The 22925-nt window shown below is 36.7% G+C and overlaps 2 protein-coding genes across 20 annotated transcripts in view; one reads left to right on the top strand and one right to left on the bottom strand.

Annotated features, from left to right (window-relative positions):
- The window catches only part of LOC147843209 (uncharacterized), a 527423-nt gene that overhangs the window by 90971 nt on the left and 413527 nt on the right, over window positions 1–22925 (top strand). The window lies entirely within an intron of this gene.
- Window positions 1–22925, bottom strand: part of camk2d1 (calcium/calmodulin-dependent protein kinase (CaM kinase) II delta 1) — a 157534-nt gene that overhangs the window by 56145 nt on the left and 78464 nt on the right. For 7 of the 19 annotated variants that reach the window (XR_015494685.1, NM_001114708.2, NM_001003602.2 and 4 more), the window contains 2 exon segments: window positions 20441–20506; window positions 5396–5468 (listed from right to left, as the gene is read on the bottom strand). Coding sequence is in view for 18 of the 19 variants with exons in the window: in NM_001114708.2 (NP_001108180.1) it covers window positions 5396–5468; window positions 20441–20506 (139 nt within the window). In the remaining variant the exon portion in view is untranslated. 19 annotated transcript variants of the gene reach the window in all.

Raw genomic sequence — 22925 nt, 5'->3', positions numbered from 1 at the left:
TTAGTTTATTCAGCATTTACTTGGTGGATTTTGAAGATCAAGGTGCTAACATGCTAGGGAGTGCAGTTCAAACTGTCATGCAGTCATTGCGTTTCATACCTTACAAACAATCCAAAATGATGAAATAAAACTGTGTGTGTACTGTATATGTGGTCCTGGTCTTCAGCACATTGTGGAGACCATATGTATACCAGGAATTTTTGACCTTGTGCTCACCATAGGTCTTGCTGGTCTCAATGCTGACTGCTGATCTCAGGACCAACCTTGAGACCAGTAAAAAAAAGCACTGAAACCAGCAAGTCTACCATATCAGCATCAAAACATACCTTTCCAGGATATTCTGTTTTTTTTTTAGCAGGGAATTTATACAGAATAAATGAAAATCCAATGTGTGTGTGAATATGTGTGTGTTCTTGGTCACACTTGATATACTGAAGCGAAGTTCTTTTTTGATCTTCGCTTAAGGCAGTGGTTCTCAATTCCGGTCCCCTGGCTGCCCTGCCATGCACAATTTATATGTCTTCCTTACGTAACATTCCTAATTCAGATCATTGGCTCGATAATAGAGAGATCCATGAACTGATCCTTGTGGGTCAAGTAGGATAAAATGTGCAAGACGTTGAGGCCTGAAAACCAGAATTAAGAACCGCTGGCTTAGGGGTAAACTAAGTTTAAGATTTTATTCTGGCTAAGATTGAATTGAATTGAAACAATCAGCTGTGAGGTATGTAGGTGTTTAATGATAGTCAAACAAAGATAACCATAATGGTACAATACTGTATGCATGATGGTACTGTCATGGCTGGTCTGACTTTGTTAACTAAAGATAATCCTGTAGGCCTTGAGGAGCATCATGGGTTATCCTGTCTATGCTGTTTTTACGGAGGATGAGTTTACTTAAGCCTTATTCTTACAGGCAGTACAAAACCAGTTTCTGTGCATGGCTTAACTAGAATCTGCAACCCAGGCTCATTCTGATTACGTACCCCTATATACATTTCTGGAGAGAGCAAAATACATCCTAGGAACTACGTTTTTTTTTTGCAGTTTTTGTTTTTGCATATCTACCAGAGGCCACTGTGTACTTTTTTCAGATCTCTAATTTCTCTCACAAGTGCCATTTGTGCCCTGAAAAGTATTCATAGTGCTTCACTTTTTTCCACTTTTTTTTTTTATGTTAAAGCCTTATTCCAAAACAGATTCAATTAAATTATGTCCTCAAAATTCTACACACAATATCCCATAATGACAATGTGAAAAAAGATAATAATAATAATAATAATAATAATAAAAAACTGAAGTATGCGCAGCCTTTGTCGTGAAGCTCTAAATTGAACTCAGGTACATTTTGTTTACACTGATTATTCTTGAGATGTTTCAGCGGCTTAATTGGAGTCCAACCTAAATTCAGTTGATTGGACATGATTTGAAAGGCATACACCTGTCTATATAAGGTCCCAGGGTTGACAGTGCACGTCAAAGCACAAACCAAGCATAAAGACCAAGCAATTATTTGTAGACATCCGAGACAGGATTGTCTCGAGGCACAAGGCTGGGGAAGTTTACAGAAAAAAAATTCTGCTGCTCTGAAAGTTCCAATGAGCACAGTGGCCTCCATCATCCACAAGTGTAAGATGTTTGAAACCACCAGGATTCTTCCTAGAGCTTGCCGGCCATCTAAGCTGAGTAATCAGGGAAGAAGGGTCTTAGTCAGGAAGGTGATCGATAAGGTAGTCCCTCTGCCTGAGCTCCAGTGTTCTACGGTGGAGAGAGGAGAACCTTACAGAAGGACAACCATCTGTGCAGCAATCCACCAATCAGGGGTATATGGCAGAGTGGCCAGACGGAAGCAACTCCTGCCTGGAATTTGCCGAAAGGCATCTGAAGGACTCTCAGACCATAAAAAACAAAATTCTCTGATCTGATGGAGTGAATGTCAGGCGTTATGTTTAGAGAAAATCAGGCACAGCTGATCACCAGGCTAATATCCTACAGTAAAGCATGGTGGTGGCAGCATCATGCTGTGGGGATATTTGTCAGCAGAAGGATCTGGAAGACCAGTCAGGATAGAGGGAAAGATGAATGCAGCAATTTACTGCGACATACTGAATGAAATCCTGCTTCAGAGTGCTCTTGACCTCATACTGGGGCGTGTTATACTGGGACGTGTTATCTTCCATAAGGACAATGAACCAAAGCGCACCACCAAAATATCAATGAAATGGCTTTAAAACAAACTCCGTGAATGTCCTTGAGTAGCCCAGCCAGAGCCCAGATCTAAATCCAATTGAACATCTCCGGAGAGATCTGAAAAGGCTCTACACCATCGCTTCCCATCCAACCTGATTGAGCTTGAGAGGTACAGCAAAGAGGAATGAGCAAAAATTCCCAGGTGTGGAAAGACAGGTGTGCTAAGCTTGTGGCATCATTTTCAAAAAAACTTGAGGCTGTAATTGCTACCAAAGATGCATTAACAAAGTATTGAGCAAAGGCTGTAAATACTTATGTACATGTGATTATTTAAGTATTTTATTTTAATAAATTTGCAACAATTTAAATTTTTTTTCCCATTGTCATTATGGGGTATTGTGTGTAGAATTTTGAGAAAATAAATGAATTTAATAAGGCTGTAACATACAAAATGTGGAAAATGTGAAAAGCTACAGTATGAATACTTTCCGAATGCACTGTATGTGTGTGTATACCGCCACAATGTCAGTATTAACCTTAATATTGTACATACTTTCTTGTACCTTAGTGTTTGAGTACTAATGCCAAAGGTTTTTCATTTAAGGTAGAGTATGTACAAAATTTATGCTTAATTATCAGATATAAAAGTAACTTCAAGGGGAACAGGGCAAGCATACGTGTGATGAGTTGGGAATATTGTTGAGAGTATGATGATTTGTTTGAGAATTTGTTTCACGAAATCTTCAGATACATGTAAGTAAGTTATTCTCATCAACTGTAATGCTTACGATAGCAAAATTATTCAGTTGTTTACATGCCATTGACCATATGCACTTCAATTGTCCATTCTGGGCATTTCTAAAACTGTTGTGTCATTTAATTCTCGTTGCATTTAGGATCTGCCTTGATCAAACTCAATGATCTGAACTGTCTGACTGAGACAAAAATTAAAGTGGGTCACAAACCGATTGTAGATTGCAATTACATTATTAGTCGCATTACATTTCTAGTCTTAACAAACAAGAAATTAGTCTTGTTTTGCAAACACCACATGTAAGTGCTGTATGCATTTCCATTTCAGAATCAAATACCAGAGGCAAGTGAGGCTTAGGGAAATACGCAAGCTAATTACAGGGTGTCAAGATAACAAAAAGAATAGCTGAATATGCAGTCCCTTTTAATAAATGAGACAGAGAGAGATGATGACAAATAGAGTAGATTAGACAGCAGATCTATGATTCCCCATAGGACAATTTAAACAACAGGATTTGGTATTACATTATGGCAAGTGCTCTTTTGTTGCCCTAGATTTTTGCATAATAAAATATTCTAGATTCCAACCCTAAGGTCTGTTCTACATGACTAATAATTTGTTCTCATTATTGGTCTTTGTAAATTGCTGTTACACAATCTTTTCATGTGCTCTATATAAACAATTTGAAACTTCAATAAAATTGAAATAAACAGCTTTCTGGTAGGAAATCTCCAACGGCTCATCTTCAAATTGTTTGAGAAGTCATAACAAGATAAGATAGACCTCCTTTTTGCTAATGAGCTTTTAAGTGACATTCATAGTTTGGGGAAATGGGCATCTGAAAAACTTTCACTCTTAATTGCTTGAAACTTTTAAAATTTGTCCCTTGCCATGGCTAAGGATTAAATATGCTGATTAAAATTGAGAACTCAATGTCCGCTGCTTTGTCACACTGTGCCTTTTTTAACAAATATTCTGCCAATTATTTTATTTACACATATTGGTTACGTTATTGGGTACAACTGCTCGTTAATGCAAATTTCTAATCAGCCAATCACATGGCAGCAACTCAATGCATTTAGGCATGTAGACATGGTCAAGACGATCTGCGCAGTTCAAATCGAGCATCAGAATGAGCAAAGAAAGGTGATTTAAGTGACTTTAAATGTGGTGTGGTTGTTGGTGCCAGACAGGCTGGTCTGAATATTTCAGAAACTGCTGATCTACTGGGATTTTCACGCAAAACCATCTCTAGGGGTTTACAGAGAATGGTCCGAAAACGAGAAAATATCTAGTGAGAGGCACAAATGCTTTGCTGATGCCAGATGTCAGAGGAGAATGATCAGACTGGTTGGAGCTGACAGAAAGGAAACAGTAACTTAAATAACCACTTGATACAACCGAGGTATGCAGAAGAGCATCCCTAAATGCACAACATGCAAACCTTGAGGCATTTGGGCTACAGCAGCAGATGACCACACCAGGTGCCGCACTCCTGTCAGGTAAGAACAAGAAACTGAAATGTTTCTTGAAATGTTTTTCTTAAAATTAGATTTTTTTTAGATATTACATATTTATATATAATAAGGCCAAGGAATTTCCACAGTATTTTCAATTTTTTTCTGGAGAAAGTCTTATTTGTAACATATAGGGTCAAAATTGCCAGCCCATTGAAGCTATATATATTTTTGATAGTCAACAGAACAAATCATCATTATACAATAACTTGCCTAATTATCCTAAGCTGCCTAGTTAACCTAATTACCTTTATTTAAATGTCAGTTTAGCTGTGTAGAAAATATCTAGTAAAATATTATTTACTGTCATCATGGCAAAGATAAAAGAAATCCATTGTTATTGTTACTTTATTATAAGTCTTTATTACATTAGTCAATATTTTCAGGTCTTTCAGGTGTTTGCGGGCTCTATATATGTATTATATGTGTATATGTGTATGGAGAATAATATTGCTTCATTTCACTTGTCTTTGTTTTCTTTTTTCCTTTTTTTTCTTTTTTGGTGCAAGTCCCAGTTCACCATGGTAACGGTATGACAGCAGCCAATCACTGAGCAGATTACAGGCAGATGCAAATTCAGGTGAAGATTATAAGAGGAGGGCAAACAATCTCTTGGTTGCACCTGCCTCATTTGATTGGCAAATTAGCTCCGACAAGAGCTTGTGGAAACACTACTGGCACCTAAACACATGCAGGCTTAAATTATAGCTCCTTTTTATCAATGATGCAACAAATCATTTTGACTACTCCATTCCCAACTGCAACACAAAAGTAGACTTCATGGGCATTAGGACATGTATTTTTATGCTTTTGAATTATAATCATTAAGCCCTTTGTAGTCCTTTGAAGTAAAAGCCACTGGCCTTTGATCAGTATAAGAACAAAGAGGAAAAAGGACTTTGGTGTTTAAGACCCGCAGTGTGTCTCTACTCACCTTCAGGTCACGATGGACCACTCCCATCTGGTGGCAGTGGAGAACGGCCTCGAGAATCTGCTGAATGCAATGACTGCATGCAAACACCAGGGGGTGTGGGTTAGTGACAAGCACACACTCACTGTCTGTGCACAGCTTTGAGAGCAAGGGAGCAGGAGCTTGGAGGTGATGAATAAGGACTTAAGTGGGCTTCACATTACTTAAAGTTTCAAACGATTTTGAGTAACACTTTGTAGGGCTGAGCATTATTAATGTATTTATTTATAGGTTTTTTTTTTAACTACAGTTGAAATTAATATTATTCACCCTCCTGTGAATTTAACAGAGCAAGACATTTTCACAGTATTTCCAATAAGATTTTTTCTTCTGGAGAAAGTCTTATTTATTTTATTTTGGCTGTAATAAAAGCAGATTTATTTTTTTGAAACTATTTTAAGGTCGATATTATTAGCCCCCTTAAGCAATGTGTTTTCCAACTAATAACAAACCACTGTTATGTACTGACTTGCCTAATTACCCTAACTAACCTAATTAACCTAGTTAAGCCTTTAAATGTCACTTTAAGCTGAATACTAGAATCTTGAAAATATGTAGAAAAATATTATGTGCTCCCTTTGAATTACCACTGTGTATGGAATGTGCTATATAAATAAACTTGCCTTGCCTTAAACATTATCATTGTGTCTTGAATTTTATAACACTATCATTAATATTTTTATTGTTGCAAAATGATTTGACACTTTTAATGAGAAACGTTAATGACAAATAAATTTTGTTCCACTGAAAAATTGCAATGCAGTTATCAGAAAAATATTCATGACACAATAATAATGTTTGTAATGACGTTTTCTTAGTAATGTCAAGTTGCCATGACCAAGACAAAAACAGTGGGTTATAATGTATTTCATATTTCAGAGTTCATATTTTAGGATTTACATTTCACATTTATGAAATGTAATTTATTTTTATTTTTTTTTGTCTCAGTTGTGTGTGTTTCTGACTATATTTTCTGTTTCTTTAAGAGCAGGGGTGCCCAAACTTTTTCTTATGAAGGGCTAAAAACTAAACTTAATTAAGGGTGGTGGGCCAGAGGAAAACATAACAAACTGTAAAGTTGTCAATGTTATTTTCTAATTTATTGTTAAAATTCATTATATAATTTAATTAACACTATAAATTATTACATTTAAAATACTTCAATTGCTTTAATAATTATACATTTTTGTACATTTTATAATGAACATCTCACAATAAAAAAAACATGAACAATCCCATTTATAACACAAAAATTACACTTTGCTTTGATTTGTTTGCTGATGTCTTCTGCAGTGTTCGCTAAGCATCATGTGACTGTATTTATTTGTTTTTAAATCTGATTCATTCACAACATTTAATTGAAATATTTAATTTCAGTTTGCTTTTATGCAGCTCAACAGTTAAAAAACTAAATTTATGTTAAATTAAAAATATCAATCTCTGTAAAAGGCATTCAAATTCCCCATCATTCTTCACCTCTTTTCAGATGGGATGCAGAGCCAAATCGAAGGTTACCATGGGCCAACTATGGCCCGCGGGCCCTAGCTTGGCCATCTCTGTTCAACAGCTTATTTTAGATCCTCATTTTCTTCTTTGACCCTATAGATCAGACAGATCACTCTAATATTTAAGATGTAAGTATCTAAAAATATTGATACAAATTAACAAATAAATAATCATTACAAATTACATTATCTCTGTAATAATTTGAGAGAATCTAAAAATATTACATAGTTACGCATTAGTATTTCATAATTATTGCATATTTAACAAAACAAATCTATTTATATAAAAATACTGTTTACTTGGCTATACTGTCTGTAAGAATTTTCAAGAATTGATCAATTTATACCCCAATATTTTGAACAATGCTAAACGCTGAAAAGGCAAGGTTTAATGAATTCTAAATATTCCAACTTCAAATATACAATCACAAGGCCACTTTATTAGGTACACCTGTCCAATTGGCAGCCACGTGGCAGCAACTCAATGCATTTAGGCATGTAGACATGGTCAAGACAATCTGCTGCAGTTCAAACTGACCATTAGAATGAGGAAGAAACGCGATTTAAGTAACTTTGAACATGGCATGCTTGTTGGTGCCAGACTGATTGGTCTGAGTATTTCAGAAACTGCTGATCTACTGGGATTTTCACGCACAACCATCTCTTGGGTTTACAGAGAATGGTCTGAAAAAGAAAAAAATATCCAATGAGCGGCAGTTCTGTGGGCGCAAACGCCTTGTTGATTTGTCATAAAGCGCAAATCATCTCAGACTGGTTTCTTGAACATGACAATGCAATTACTGTATTTTACTGTACTCAAATGGCCTTCACAGTCAACAAATCTCAATCCAATAGAGCCCCTTTGGGATGTGGTGAAATGGGAGATTCATATCATGGATATGCAGCCAACAAATGTGCAGCAACTGCCTGATGCTTTTGTCAGTAAGAACCAAAATCTCTTAGGAATATTTCTAGTATCTTCTTGAATCTATGGCATGGAGGATTAAGGCAGTTCTGAAGGCAAAAGTGGGTCCAAATGGGTAACAGAGTGGAGGAACTATGACGTCAATTTGTATGCAAAAACACGAAAGCGAGTTAGCATTTTAGCAGTTCCGGTTCCCTCGTCCATAGCGTGAATTATATTGTAATAAACCGAGAGAGTAAATCATTGTCTTGCACCATGCTTGTAAAAATAAGCTTGAAAACTTGTCTGTAGCACAGTAGCAGGGTGGTGCGAACGTCATAGTCGAGCGCCCCGAAGGCACTGTAGTCGGTTTATAGCCTAATGTTAGCTTTTCAACTCTTGCGTTTGCATATAAGATCCTAAAGTGCTCAAAGTTGTATTTTGGTGTGAGGATTATTCGGCTGGACAAAGCACTAAGTGCAATCAACAGTGTTTGGGCACAGAGTTTATTATTTGCAATCTTCAAAAAGCCTATAGGAAAATCCTATAGGGATTTTCACGAGGGAACCAGTTTTATGCTAGCAGCCGATTAGCCTACAAGGAGACGTCATAGTTCCTTCACTCTATAGTAAGGTGTCCCTAATAAAGTGGCCGGTAACTGTATATTTTGAAGTATCATGCAAATATCTACACAATTGCCATACATTCATACAAAACTATTTTTAGCCCTTTTGAAGTTCAATACAATTTTAATTAGCACACATATTTCCTAAAGATCAAACTTTGACATAATATTCTACCAGTTACAATAGCAGATTCCTATATCTATAAGTGTTTTTATTGCCCAGCCTTACAGTGCAATGATAAATCAATGAGTTAGCAAATATCTGTGTTGTTCCATTTAATATATCTTAAATTGCCTATCATTACATCTGCTGTCTTGCTCCCCAAATCTCAATCCAGAAGTGGTGTTTGCTTGGGCGACTTCATGCTTGACCCACTAAATCATTGACTTTTAGTGCCCGTTTTGCATTGCAATCAAAAAGGGCACAGTCACCATCATCACACCAGAAATCCAAGAAAATCCTAAAGAGTCAAGCGCACAGTCCCCTGGCTAGGCACATTTCTGAGGAGCTACATGCACGATCATTTGAGTTATTAACCCCTCAGCCCACCGTCACACACGTATCTCAGTATGTAGCCGTGTTTTGAGGGATCAGGTTGGTGTGAGTAGAGAAGGCTTCCGCAACGGCAGCCCTTGGTTTATTGTTTGGTTTGAAAGGACCGTGCCGGCAGGGGTGGAGGTTTGAGCCTGTCATACTAACCTTCAGGTCTCGATGTACAATGCCATTTAGATGACAATGATTAACACTCTCTAGAATCTGCTGTATGCAATGACTGTGTGAGAGAGAGACACAGCGAGGAAGCCAAAGAAGAGAGATTGAACAGTTCAGCAAGCACAGTCAGAAAATAAATGCAGCAAGCAAAAATGAAAACAGTGCAAACAGAAAGCAAATTCAGCTTAGACAGGAACAAATACTCTGCTCCGGTCTGTTGAATTTATTATAATACGCTTGTATGTTTGATACAAGGTGCATTAAAAGTTATAATTCACCCAGAAGCGAAAATCACACATGCTGTTTTTACTGGTTTATTTCTTTCTGTCTTCTTTGGAACACAAAAGCAGAGCTATTTTACCGGACTAAGAATGTGGATTTCAGGCTTTTCAGAACACAAAAGGATCTCAGTGAAATATTCTAATATATCTGAAGCCAAAATATGTGGAAACCAGACTTGATTTGTTATTACCTCATTATCTGTAATTGCTGCGAGAAGAATTAATCGGGGAGTTGAATCAGTGTAGTATCCCCATAAGAATTCCAAGTCCAATGCTCTCTATGATATGATGAGGCTAGTATAGACCATTTCAATGTGGTGATGTCATTGGTCCATGAATATTTCCTTCTTGTTGTTAAACTATATCTAACTGTAACAAGACGCAATTCACTCATAACTTGACATTAAAACAGCTCTCATAACATGGTTTATCAATGTGTGTACCTTTTTGGATTCTCGGAAGCTATGGAAATTAAAAATGTAAAACAGGAAATACGGTAGGACCAATGTTATTGTTTTCAGCCCATAAAATAGTCTATAGTATTTAGGAAATGCAATCTAAATCAGTTGGGAGTTAAGATATGGATTGGTTTTGTCATTGCATATATACATTTTTTTGATATTTTCATTTTCTTTTTGGCTTAGTCCCTTTATCAATATATTAATTCCACAGTAGAACTAACTGCCAACTTATCCAGCATATGTTTTTACGCAGCGGATGCCCTTCCAGCTGCAACCCATCACTGGGAAACCCATACACACTCATTCACACACATACATACACTATGGACAATTTAGCCTACCCAATTCACCTGTACCGCATGTCTTTTGACTGTGGGGGAAACCAGAGCACTCAGAGGAAACCCACACAAACACAGGGAGAACATGCAAACTCCACACAGAAACGCCAACTGACCCAGCCGAGGCTCGAACCAGCAACCTTCTTGCTGTGAAGTGACAGCACTACCTACTGCGCCACTGCGTCGCCTTTTTGATATCATACGCTGAAAAAAATATTTTGCTGCTTATTTGAACTACTTATTTAAAATGTGCTGAAACAACACAATTCTTGAGACTTTTTGGGGACAACTTAATTGCTTTATGTTCAAACCACTTAAATGTGCTTAGTTAACTTAATCTAGTTGTGTTGGGACAACATGAACAAACTGTATAGATCCCTGGATGTTTCAAGGCGACATTTATTAAATGTAAAAAAAAAATATTGGTAAATTATTTATTTAAATTAATATTTATTTATTATTTATTGTTTGTACTTTCAAATAAAATCATTATTCCAGTCATTATTGTTTTTATTACTATTAACATTATTAATAATAATAATTATTATTATTATTATTAATCATTCATGCATTCATTTTCTTGTCGGCTTGGTCTCTTTATTAATCCGGAGTCGCCACAGCGGAATGAACCGCCAACTTATCTAGCAAGTTTTTACGCAACGGATGCCCTTCCAGCCGCAACCCATCTCTGGGAAACATCCACACACAGTCATTCACACACACACACACACACACACACACACACACACACACACACACACACACACACACACACACACACACACACAAACACACACACACACACACACACACACTACGGACAATTTAGCCTACCCAGTTCACCTTTACTGCATGTCTTTGGACAGTGGGGGAAACCGGAGCACCCGGAGGAAACCCACACGAAGGCAGGGAGAACATGCAAACTCCACACAGAAATGCCAACTGAGCCGAGGCTCGGACCAGCGACCCAGCGACCTTCTTGCTGTGAGGCGAACATGCTACCCACTGCGTCGCCCATTATTATTAATATTATTATTCAAGACAATCTTTACCCCTCTTTGAATTTTTTCTCTTTTTTTAAATATTTCCCAAATGATGTTTAACAGAGGAAGAAAAATTTCACAGTATGTCTGATAATATTTTTTTCTGGAGAAAATCTCATTTGTTGTATTTTGCCTAAAATAAAAGCAGTTTTTAATTTTTTAAACACCATATTAAGGACAAACTTATTAGCTCCTTTAAGCTATATATTTTTTGATAGTATACAGAACAAACCATCGTTTTACAATAACTTGTCTAATTACCCTAACCTGCCTAGTTAACCTAATTAACCTAGTTAAACCTTTAAATGTCACTTTAAGCTGTATAGAATTGTCTAGAAAAATATCTAGTCAAATATGATTTACTTTCATCATGGCAAAGAAAAAAACAATTAAGAATGAAATTTTAGACTTTTACAAGTCTAAAGTGCAAGGATTTTTTTTCCTCAAATGTCTCATTTGAAAAAGGTTTTCACTTGCCCTTTCAAAAATGGTTAGAATTAAACACATTTAATATTACAATAAGAATAATTTAATACAAAAAAATTAGGTTAGGTCAGTATCCTCTGCAGTAAATATATGGAGAACTTTAAACAAATGTTACTATACAGAAAGTAATTAATACATTACAGTAAATATAGGTAAAATGCTATTTTTAAATAAAAAAAAAGTATTGAGATTGGGATTGTTTGGTACTGTATGAGCATACATTGTTGTATGATTGTATGTTATGGGCAGATTAGCTAGCTATACATGAACAAAAGAAAATTAAGACCTGTCAAAAAGATTTAAGACCTACAACACAATATATTGGTAGAATTAAGACTTTTTAAGGCCTAAAATTTAGCTTTTGATATTTAAGACATTTTAAGATATTTTAAAAGCCAGCGGATACCCTGTTTGTTTCATTACTACTAGACAGCTCGCAGAATTAAAAAATTCACAAATCTAAAATTAGCAAAGTACAAACAAAACGGTATCCCTTCTGGTCTATTTCTCGAATTCACTCACTTATTTTCATTCACTCCTTCAAGTGGACTAATGTAGAAAATAGTGAATGAGGGTTGAGGGGAAGGGGCAATTTCGGATATAACACAAATGTTTCCACTTAATCATTGGTTTTTAATGGGTAAAGGGTAAAATAAATTTGACAGAATTTTTCTTCATGGGTGAATTATAATTTTTTAAATAAAAGGATCACAGAAGCACACAAAAAGATAAGCTTAAACCAGTGGTTCTCAACACTTCACACATTTTGTATGTCATTCGTATTTAACAAAACTGATTTAGATTATCAGCTCACTGGCACAAATCTCCATGAACTTGTCAAATAGCAAAGACAAAGATGGCAGCTGAGAACCACTGGCCTAAAATATCCAAATTGATGTAGTCCCTCAAAAAAGCAGCATAAAACAAACTATACAGATGGAAAGTTAAAGTACAAATAAGTTAGAAGGCATAATACACTTTAGGACATTACATCTTACAGTTGAGCAAAGAATAAATTCATGTAAAACATATGGACAAAATTTAACACTTTCTATTTCAGTTTTGTGATACCAACAAAATTAGGCATAATTCACACTGTTTCAAACCTGTCGAAAAAACACAATCGAATACATTTTTTGTAAAATGAAATCTGAGAGGCTTCAGTTCCTTGATTAACAGCAGTGAAAACAAAAATAAAGTAGTACATGAGACTCCAGTGGAAAACAAAGCAAAAACTTATTTAGGTTTACAAGCTTCACATGAAGACATGAAGAGCATTATCCAACCTGGAAGCACTATACTGTACCACTTGCTCTTTCAAAATTCCCCCTTGTCATATGCTGGTTAGAGAATAGCTTTTTTCAAACAGCAACACCAACAGTAAATATCCAGAAAAGTTTCAGAACGACTTTTCAGTAAATTAAAAATGTGATGTTCTAGAATTTTTCTGGGAAAGCAGCATTCACACATCCATTCCAAAATACTGGTAAACTCTGACATCATTTACCAAAATTGACCTCTAAACAGCTGCGCTTGTATTTGTAAACATGAAGAGGGTCAGTCTTTCTTATTTATGTTTTAACTTTTATTTAAAGCTTGAGCATTCATACAGCTGCTTTTGTCCTGGAGACAAATATTGTATTGGATAAATGTTCCAGCCAGACTCATTCTGAATATGCTATATACATTTCTGAAGAGCACCAAATATGACCCAGGAGGTACGTTTTTTTTGCAGTTTTTGTTTTCGCGAATCCACCAGAGGCTGCTGTCACCTGCTGTTCTCGAGTAAATCCACCAGAGGGCACTGCCCATTGACTATCTGACCGATCGACTGACCCACCCTTCTCTTTCTTTAAACTCAACCAATAGTGCCTTAAAAAGCATCGATTGACCGGCCTACCCACTTCCCTTAACCCTCAAGAGAGTTTTAAAAAGCAATCCAGAAAAAGAAAAGCCCTCGCCTTTTTTAACCACGTTTTCAGATTTGACCACATTCTGTACCTGTTTTTTACTTGTTGTTTTTTGGCTTCTGCTTTTTTCTACCTGCTTTTTGGAACAATTCTTCGTCATGGTCAACTCTTCGTTGCATTTAAAGTCTGCCGCCGTACATGGCAAGCCACCGGAAACTTGTAATAGCGGGAAAGCCGTCCATACAGAGGTAAGTGTTCAGCTGGTAAGCACGAAAAGGAACGGTGTCATAAGGCCCTGTAGCATTCGTTTTAAAGACGAAATGCATCGATCTCCAGAAATGTATACAGGACTACGTTTATAGAATGCCAAAGCACAACAGAAACGCACACTGCTTAGAGCAGAACAACAGTGTTTATACATACACTGATTATATTACTTGCTACCTTGCTGCACGCCCTGTCATTTTGCATTTTTATAGAAACAGTGTATTTAGTTCATTTGGAAAACAGATTGTGCAATTATAAACTGAATCTATCATCTCTGCTCCAAAAAGCACAAGAGCAGAAGACAGAATCAGGATTCAGGATTTGCTTACAACAAGACACATTTCACTTTTTCTACAAAAAGAGGATTATGGGAGAGGATTCAGCAGATCCTGGCCATCAGTATCTTATCTGTGTATCTTTTAAATGTGTGTGCAGTATTGCCACACCTTACACCAGGCATGTCCAAAGTCCGGCCCGTGGGACAATCACGGCCCGCAGTCAGATTTCATACGGCCCACAGATTCTATCTCATAATGTGTTATTTATGGCTTGCTAACTCTGTTAGAATAAACCATAGAAGTTAAAAATGTAATTCCTCCTTTTACCACTTGATGTCAACACCATTCTATGCTATTTGCCTCTGCACCTGTGGTGGGAATTTTCTCCGCTTATTACTGCCATGACGACCGCAAAAAAAAACAACAGAAAAGTTGACAGTAAGGGCCAGCGCTTTCAGGAGCGGTGGGAATTACAATACTTCTTTACTGAACATCAAGGCAATTGTGTTTGTCTAATTTGTAAAGAGACGGTTGCCTTGTTTAAGGATTTCAATGTTTAGCGGCATTACGAAACTAGGCATGCTAAAATATAAGACAAGCTAACAAGGAGTGAGCGCGCTGAAAAAGTGAAACAACTTCAAGCTGCTCTAGCATCACAACAGCGATTCTTCACGAGGGCCTGTGAGTCAAACGAAAGCATCACCAAAGCCAGCTACGAAGTGGCCATGTTAATAGCTAAACATGGCAAACTTTTTTACTGAAGGTAACAAATTATGAATGTTTGCCTGGCACGAAACACAGTGGCACGGAGAGTTGAGGACCTATCATCAGATATTCTGAGACAGCTAAGGGACAGAGGAGTGGCTTTTGATTATTTCTCATTAGCCTGCGATGAAAGCACTGATGTTTCTGACACTGCACAACTGCTGATTTTTTTAAGAGGGGTTGATGACAACATGAACGTGTCAGAGGAGCTGCTTGACCTAAAAAGCCTTAAAGGGCAAACCAGAGGAACAGATTTATTTGTTTCTGTTTGTGAAGCTGTCGATGATATGAAACTGCCATGGAGTAAAGTTTCTGGGATCATTACCGATGGCGCACCTGCTATGGCTGGTGAGCGAAGCGGATTATCCAATCTGATCTGCAATAAAGTCAGCGAAGAAGCAGGTAACGCTATTAAACTTCACTGTATCATTCACCAGCAGGCTCTCTGCCCCAAACATCTGAAATTTGACGATGTTATTAAACCAGTGGCAAAGTTAATCAACTATATTCGCTCAAAAGCTCTTTACCACCAACAGTTTCAGCATGTTGCATGTTTCAGCTTTTGCATGACATCCAAGCTGAACATGGTGACGTTATATATTACAACAATGTGAGGTGGCTAAGTCGGGGGTCCGCACTGCAGCGATTTTTCTCTCTCAAAGAGGAAATAAGACATTTTTTGGATGAGAAGGGACAACTAATGAAACAACTGTCCGATTCTGTATGGCTGGCAAATCTGGCTTTTTTGGTTGACATAACAAAGCATCTGAATGAGCTAAATGTCAATCTTCAAGGAAAAGATGCAGTGGTAAGCCAGCTATACGCTCACATCAAGGCCTTTGGAATCAAACTGCTACTTTTCCAAAGACACTTGTCCCTAACAGAGCCCTGCACCGCGCACTTCCCAGCTTTGAAAGAGGTCATTGACGGTTTCCCACAGGACAATATTGTTGTGCAAATAAAGGGTTATGTGACAGCCATCGCATCTCTTTCTGTGGAATTTAACAAACGCTTTCAAGACTTTGCAGTAATTGAAAAGGACATGCTGCTTTTCTCTTCTCCTTTATCAGCGGACCCTGATCATGCTTGTCCACGGCTTCAGTTGGAGCTCATTGAGCTGCAGTGTTGCGAAGCGTGCCACGGAAAACACCAGCATTGTTCTCTTGTTGACTTTTACCGGCAACTAGACAAAGGCAGGTTTCCTGAAATGCGATCATTTGCTAAGAAAATGCTGAGCTTATTCGGCTCCACATATTTGTGTGAGCAAACATTCTCAGTCATGAACTTAAACAAGAACCGATTGAGATCAAAGATTAGTGACTCCCACTTGTGTGACATTTTACGCATTTCAACCACTGCCCTCAAGCCAGACCTGGTCTCTTTACTAAAATCTAGATCTCAGTATTACCCTTCTCATTAATATCACACAGCAAAAAGTCTAAAGCACATTAATGCAATGCAATAAAGCAAACTAAAGCAAGCATAGTTTACTATGTTCACTGTACATCTGAGTTTATTTCTTGTGGTGACAAGTGATTTTCCCAGTTGTGGGATTTATAAGGTAGTTGGCTTCCTGAAAGATCTTGTAAAAGACAAGAGCAAAATTCACTTGTTTTAAAATGTAATGATAACAGACCACTTTGCATTACTTAAAACTACTGTTTAAAATGTTCATGAGGCAAATATTGAAATGTAAGGTATTCTATACAGTTTGTTAAATTTTATCTAACTCTCCAGATATGAATGAAAGGCAGAAATGTGTGTTTAAAGTTGTTCATTCCTGCCTGAGTGGCTTATATTTGGTTGTATTGCCATTTGAAAAATAAAGGTAATTGTGACAATAAAAATTGTTTTATAACAGTGTGTATTTTCATGTAACTTTTGTGGTGAAAAAATATCAGAAGGAACTATTGGCCCCCGGGCATCTTCACTTTATCAAATTTGGCCCTCTTTGCAAAAAGTTTGGACACCCCTGCCTTACACAGAGTACACATGACTGCAAATTTGAAAGTGAAATTTCACTGGAGTCACATAGACTAGTTCAGTAATGATTTTATTACTTTTCTAGACCTTTGACATGCTTGTTATCAATAGAGAAACAGAAATCTCTCAGAATTCATAAAATTGTCCAATTGTATTCCGAAGATAAACAAAACTCTCACAGGTTTGGAACAATGTGTGACTAAGTAATTATTGACCATTTTAGCTGGTGAGTAATCTCTTTAGAAAGAAGCTAGATTTAAATTGGTGTTTCCCACTAATTAATAAACCAAAATCACCACAACATCCCCACATTGAACTTAAAAATAAACAATGCTTCTTCTGTATAGGTAAATGTTCTTCTGAATGTGTTAATTTGTGAATTTTGTGTAGAATGTTCTGGCTTCCATGAAATGCACTTACAGTGGTCTATGGGGAAACATTTACAAGACAATTTAAAAGAAAATAATGTATGTTGTGCATGTATTTTGAACTGCAGGTCTTTGGATGCTTGCTTGCATTTGCAGGATACTTGACAAATGGATTTCTCGTAAAAACTGTCCAGAGTCCAGAGACCGTAATAGACAATAGTTTCCGGGTCCTAACTGAAGCTTAATTGATCCCCACTTCCCCTTCTGGATTGGTGCATCCCAAATCAAATACTTCACTTATAAATTATGTGTAAAAATTATTATGTAAGTTAATAATATGTCCAAATATGTAAGGAGTACGAGGATGAACTACTACAGCTGGTGAGACTATGAAGGCCATGAGTGACAATTTATGAAAGGGAGTGAAGCGACACAGTTGATGTGGGTATGTCGTGATAATGACATGGTGGATTTACGACTGTATTTTTACGGTAATGTTCATCTCATTTTTACCCGTGGATATGTACATTCAAATTCAAATGTTTATTAATCGAGTAGTATGCAACTACTGTATGTTTGGACATAGCTACTGCATTTTTTTGGTCCTGTTGCTAATAATGATGGCGCCATAATATAGTGACCTTAAGGCATCACATTTGATATTCTTTAAAATCTTTTAATAGTGTACAGCTGCATTCAGAAAACAGAACTCAATTCAATTAAAACAAACAAAACTGGGACGTCAAAGGATCCTGACACCCCTTTTCCACAAGCTCGAAAAAACGCGTGTGGAGCTAGTGCTATTGCCAGTTGAGAGCTGGTTCATAAGTCAAGCCTTCCAAGAACTGCTTTGCTATTTCACCGGTAAGAGAGCCACTATCAGACTATTCGTACCATCTTTCAGTGGCAGATATGAAAGCTGCATCAACAAAACATTCCTTTTAATGTTAATAACTTTGCAAACCTATATTTCAATAACAGCAAATCCAACTTATTAATGCAGCACATCTCACTACTCAGTGATTACTACATTTAAATTTAAATTTACTACTTGAACGTTAGAAAAGTACGTTCTTAATAGTATAAATGGAGCTCAGACGTACTGCATCCACCATTTGTCATTATCACCTGACCAGCCAACATCAGTTGTGCTACTATTCATGAATAATCTCACAATGCATCTTGAGATATCGTATGCACACTTCAGAATCTTGTTGGAAGTAGTAGGTCATCAGGGTCCTTCTCGATTATTGTTTTTCGAATACTAGGAATTCAGAAACACTACTTTGCTCGTATATTGTTTTTAATGTACTATACAGGGCTGCGTTTCCAAACAGCGACATTACTCGTGGCTGAACTATCAGAGTACCATGCATCGTTTGAGAAAATAATTATATAGTAATGAGTGTTTCCCAAATCCGTAGTTGCTTTGTCGCAGATCCATTGTTTGACCAACATATGCTATCTTGTAAAATGTCCATAATGATACGGGGTCACATGTTCTATAGAGAAAACCCCCTTACTCTTTTTGTGCAAATTATATTGTTTTACACATACACACAAAAATACAAAAATCCAGTATTAGTTTTGGTAATAGTATTTGGTAGTAGTAGTTTGGTAAGTTTTGGTTCTATTTTAATTTAATGTTCATTCATACATTCATTTTCTTTTAGGCTTAGAACCGCCAACTTATCCAGCATATGTTTTACGCAGCGGATGCATTTCCAGCTGCAACCCATCTCTGGGGAACACACATACACTCTCATTCTCACACATACACTAAGGACAATTTTAGCTTAATCAATTCACCTGTACCGCATGTCTTTGGACTTGTGTGGGAAACTGGAGCACCCGGAGAAAATCCATGCGAATGCATCAATGCCAACTGACCCAGCCTAGGCTCAAACCAGCGACCTTCTTGTTGTGAGGCAACATCACTACCTATTGCGCTACCGTGTCCCCTTTAATTGAATGCAAACGACACATATAGTGCCTATGTTTCCTTTACAAATATTATTGGGAATATGCTATATTATATTCTAAAACAGGATATTGTTTATTTATTTTTTAAAAGTCTACTTTTACAATTTGACACAATCAAACCACTGCAGGCGACGCAGTGGCGCAGTAGGTAGTAGTGTTGCCTCACAGCAAGAAGGTCGCTGGATCACTGGTTCGAACCTCGGCTCAGTTGCCATTTCTGTGTGGAGTTTGCATGTTCTCCTTGCATTCGCGTGGGTTTCCTCCAGTTGCTCTAGTTTCCCCCACAGTCCAAAGACATGCGGTACAGACATGCAGTACAGGTGAATTGGATGGGCTAAATTGTCCGTAGTGTATGAGTGTGTGTGTATGTGTGTGTGTGGATGTTTCCCAGAGATAGGTTGTGGCTGGAAGGGCATCTTCTGCATAAAAACTTGCTGGATAAGTTGGCGGTTCATACTGCTGTGGCATCCCTTTATTAATCCATGGCCGCCACAGCGGAATGAACCTCCAACTTATCCAGCAAGTTTTTTGTTTTTTATGCAGCGGATACCCTTCCAGCCACAACCCATCTCTGGGAAAAATACATAAATCAGTAGAAGGTAAATGCTAAGCAACTATGGGAAAGGATTGTGTGGGTGTTTCCTAGCACTGCAAATTGAGCTAGGGTTGTGTGACTGGAACGGCACTTGCTGTGTAAAACATTTGCAGAGTAATTGGCAGTTCATTCTGCTGTAGTTACTCCTGATAAAGCAGGGATTACGCCAAAAGAAAGTGATATGTGATTGAGGACCAGGGGATGGGGGATTAGATAGGGGATTAGATAATATTGTGATGATGGATCTGTTTGGTGGGAGGAATGACAGGTGCAGATGCAGATATACTAAATGATAGAGTCTTGCCCTATAAACGTCAACTGTAAGTGCATTTTTGTTGAATAGGTTTATAATATCTTTCACAATTATGTATATTTGCCATTTTTAAAGCTTCACAATTATATAAATTAGCCTTAAGTTAACAGTGTTGCCTACAGTGTTAAATGAATGCCTTCTAATACTGTAAGTGGGGTTAAAATATATTTGTATTTGGCCACAAACACCAACCTGGCATCAGCCTCACTGTAGTATTCCCTGGCAACAATATCTTCAAATAGCTCCCCTCCTGTGACTCTGAAAAAGTTCAACACATCAGACAGTGTAATTTCAGCAACTGTATTAAACAGGAAGCTCAGCGTGTAAGAGATTTACATTTGCATCTTGAAAAGACCAGAAAGAAACGAGAAAAGTTTTTAGTACATGATGAAAAATGTATAAAAATGAGACAATTTCCATTAGAAACTGTGCATTACTCTGCTCACTCTGATGTAAGTACTCTGAACAGTACAAAAATTAACACATCAGGCATTTTCATCTGAATTAAAAGGTTGTCTTGGCAACACAGCAGCAAAACTCATTAAACCATTTAGGAATCTTCAAGCAAATTTAATTTTGATTACTGCATCTACTAAAAAGTTTTTTTTTTAATGTCTAGTATGTTGAATACTTTACCTCATGTTATCATGAATTGCAAGAAATATTCATCAAAAACAGAAAAACTACTTCCCAAAATTATACTTGATATTATGCTTTGCTAAAGACTTCATTTTGAAAAATACTTTGTAGTGATTATTTATTTATATGTACACAAAAACAGGTTTAAAGGTAAAAAAAGGATAATGATGAATAATGTCAGATGTATATTAAAGAGCCCCTATTACGGGTTTTTGAAAGTGACCTTCCATGCAGTGTGTAACACAGTTCTAAGTGAAGTGAATATCCAGCTAAGGCTTAAATCTATAAGTTACCCGTGTTTAAAACTACATCTATAAAAGAGTCGACTCATAGTGGTTCGAATTAATTGCTGCTGTAACGAGTCTTTAGCCGTGTCGGCATGACGTTGATATGAAACTCAAGCTCTGCCCATTTGTTGCACGCGTAGAGCCAGGAATAATGAATGTCCGTCCAGAAACACTGTAGCAGATCCCGGCTGAATCAAGTCACATAGACGCTGTACTCTGAAGTGTGAGGGAAAGTTAGTTTCTCTACCCAAAGATTATGCTGTGAAGAGTTAGTGGTTGAAGTTTATTTTTGCAAAAAAAAAAAAAAAAAAAAAAAAAAACTATTCTCACTACATATGGTACACGTGGATAAATCATATACACGCATAAATAGACGCATGAACTTTTTGAGTTTACTCGCTTCATTCGCGCATCAAATCAGCTTCATTCATGCATCAAATTCACTTCATAACAGACACGGATTTGCGTGATACTAGAAACCAAGGTTATAATAGTTTTAGATTTTTCATTAGTTTTCATTTGGACTTTTTGTTTTCAAATTCAATTAGTTTTAAAATCAATTTTTAGGGGCAGATTTACTAGTTTTTATTGGTTTCTATATTTTGAAATTAATTTTTTTTCTAAATAAGGATATTTGTTAGGTGCAAGATTCAAAGTCATCATAATAAATATTGTATAATAAAAACTCAACCATACATTTTTTGAAACATGGACTCAGAGGACACTTAACCTCTATCATCTACCACTACCATTTACCCATCCTTAAATTCAAATACAACAGCCCAAAAGACAGCAGCCTTTTGGTAAAATATGTGTGCAAGGCTACTTCTGAGGTTAGATACACACTAGTGATGAGAAGTTCAGATCTTTAACGTGAACTGGATCTGTTGTGACAATGCCTGCATGTTAGGACTCCACATACCAAAATTATGTAGACAGCAATCATAATTTCAGTCAGTTAAAACATCACCATGATCTAAAAAATTCTTACAGTTAAGTTTTGCTACCTAACTGAAGCACGACTCACATATTTAAACTCCATTACGATTTTCTGTTATGAAATAAACTTTCAAGTTCAAGTTTATTTCAGTCACAGCAGGTTGTCATGTACTGTTTGTGTTTGGTTCACTGAATCACGCATGTGCAAAATTATCGTTTCACTGTTTCTCCAATCTGATATCTGTGCACTGTTCTAGTTACTGATTGACTCAGTGTATATTGGTTTATTTCAAGTCAGAGGAGGTATTAGGAATGTTAAAAAGTAATTTATTTGCGGATAAGAGTGCTTACTGGAGACGTGAATCATTTTAAAATAGTCAGATCAATTTGGTGAACTAGTTCAATTTGTTAAACTAGTTCAACTACTTCACTTAGAAGATCTGGTTAAAAAGATTTGTTTGCGATAGCGATGACTAATACAGAAATAAAACCCATTATTGGGCACAATTGTGTTAAATTAATAATTTTATAAATTTACTTCTAAAAGGCAAACAGTAGGCTTATGTATATTAAATACATTGACAAAGATGAAAACCAAGGACGTTTTCTTTATAACTATAGTTAGTTTCATTAAGTTTTGTATATATACAATACAGTTTCAATTAGTTCTAGTTTTTTTTAAACTCTTTTTTCTTATTTCAGTTAACGAAAATGATTTTAAATGTTAGTTGTAATTTTTCGTTCATTTTTGTTACCTATAATAACTTTGCTATAGACTATTAAGCAGGTGTGAGTTGGAGATGGTTGGAGCT

The sequence above is a fragment of the Danio rerio genome, chromosome 7 (genome assembly GCF_052040795.2).
Source record: "Danio rerio strain M-AB ecotype USA chromosome 7, GRCz13ab, whole genome shotgun sequence".
NCBI lineage: Eukaryota > Metazoa > Chordata > Actinopteri > Cypriniformes > Danionidae > Danio > Danio rerio.
Note: the sequence above shows the minus strand (reverse complement) of the source record. Positions and strands in the feature narration are given on the sequence as shown.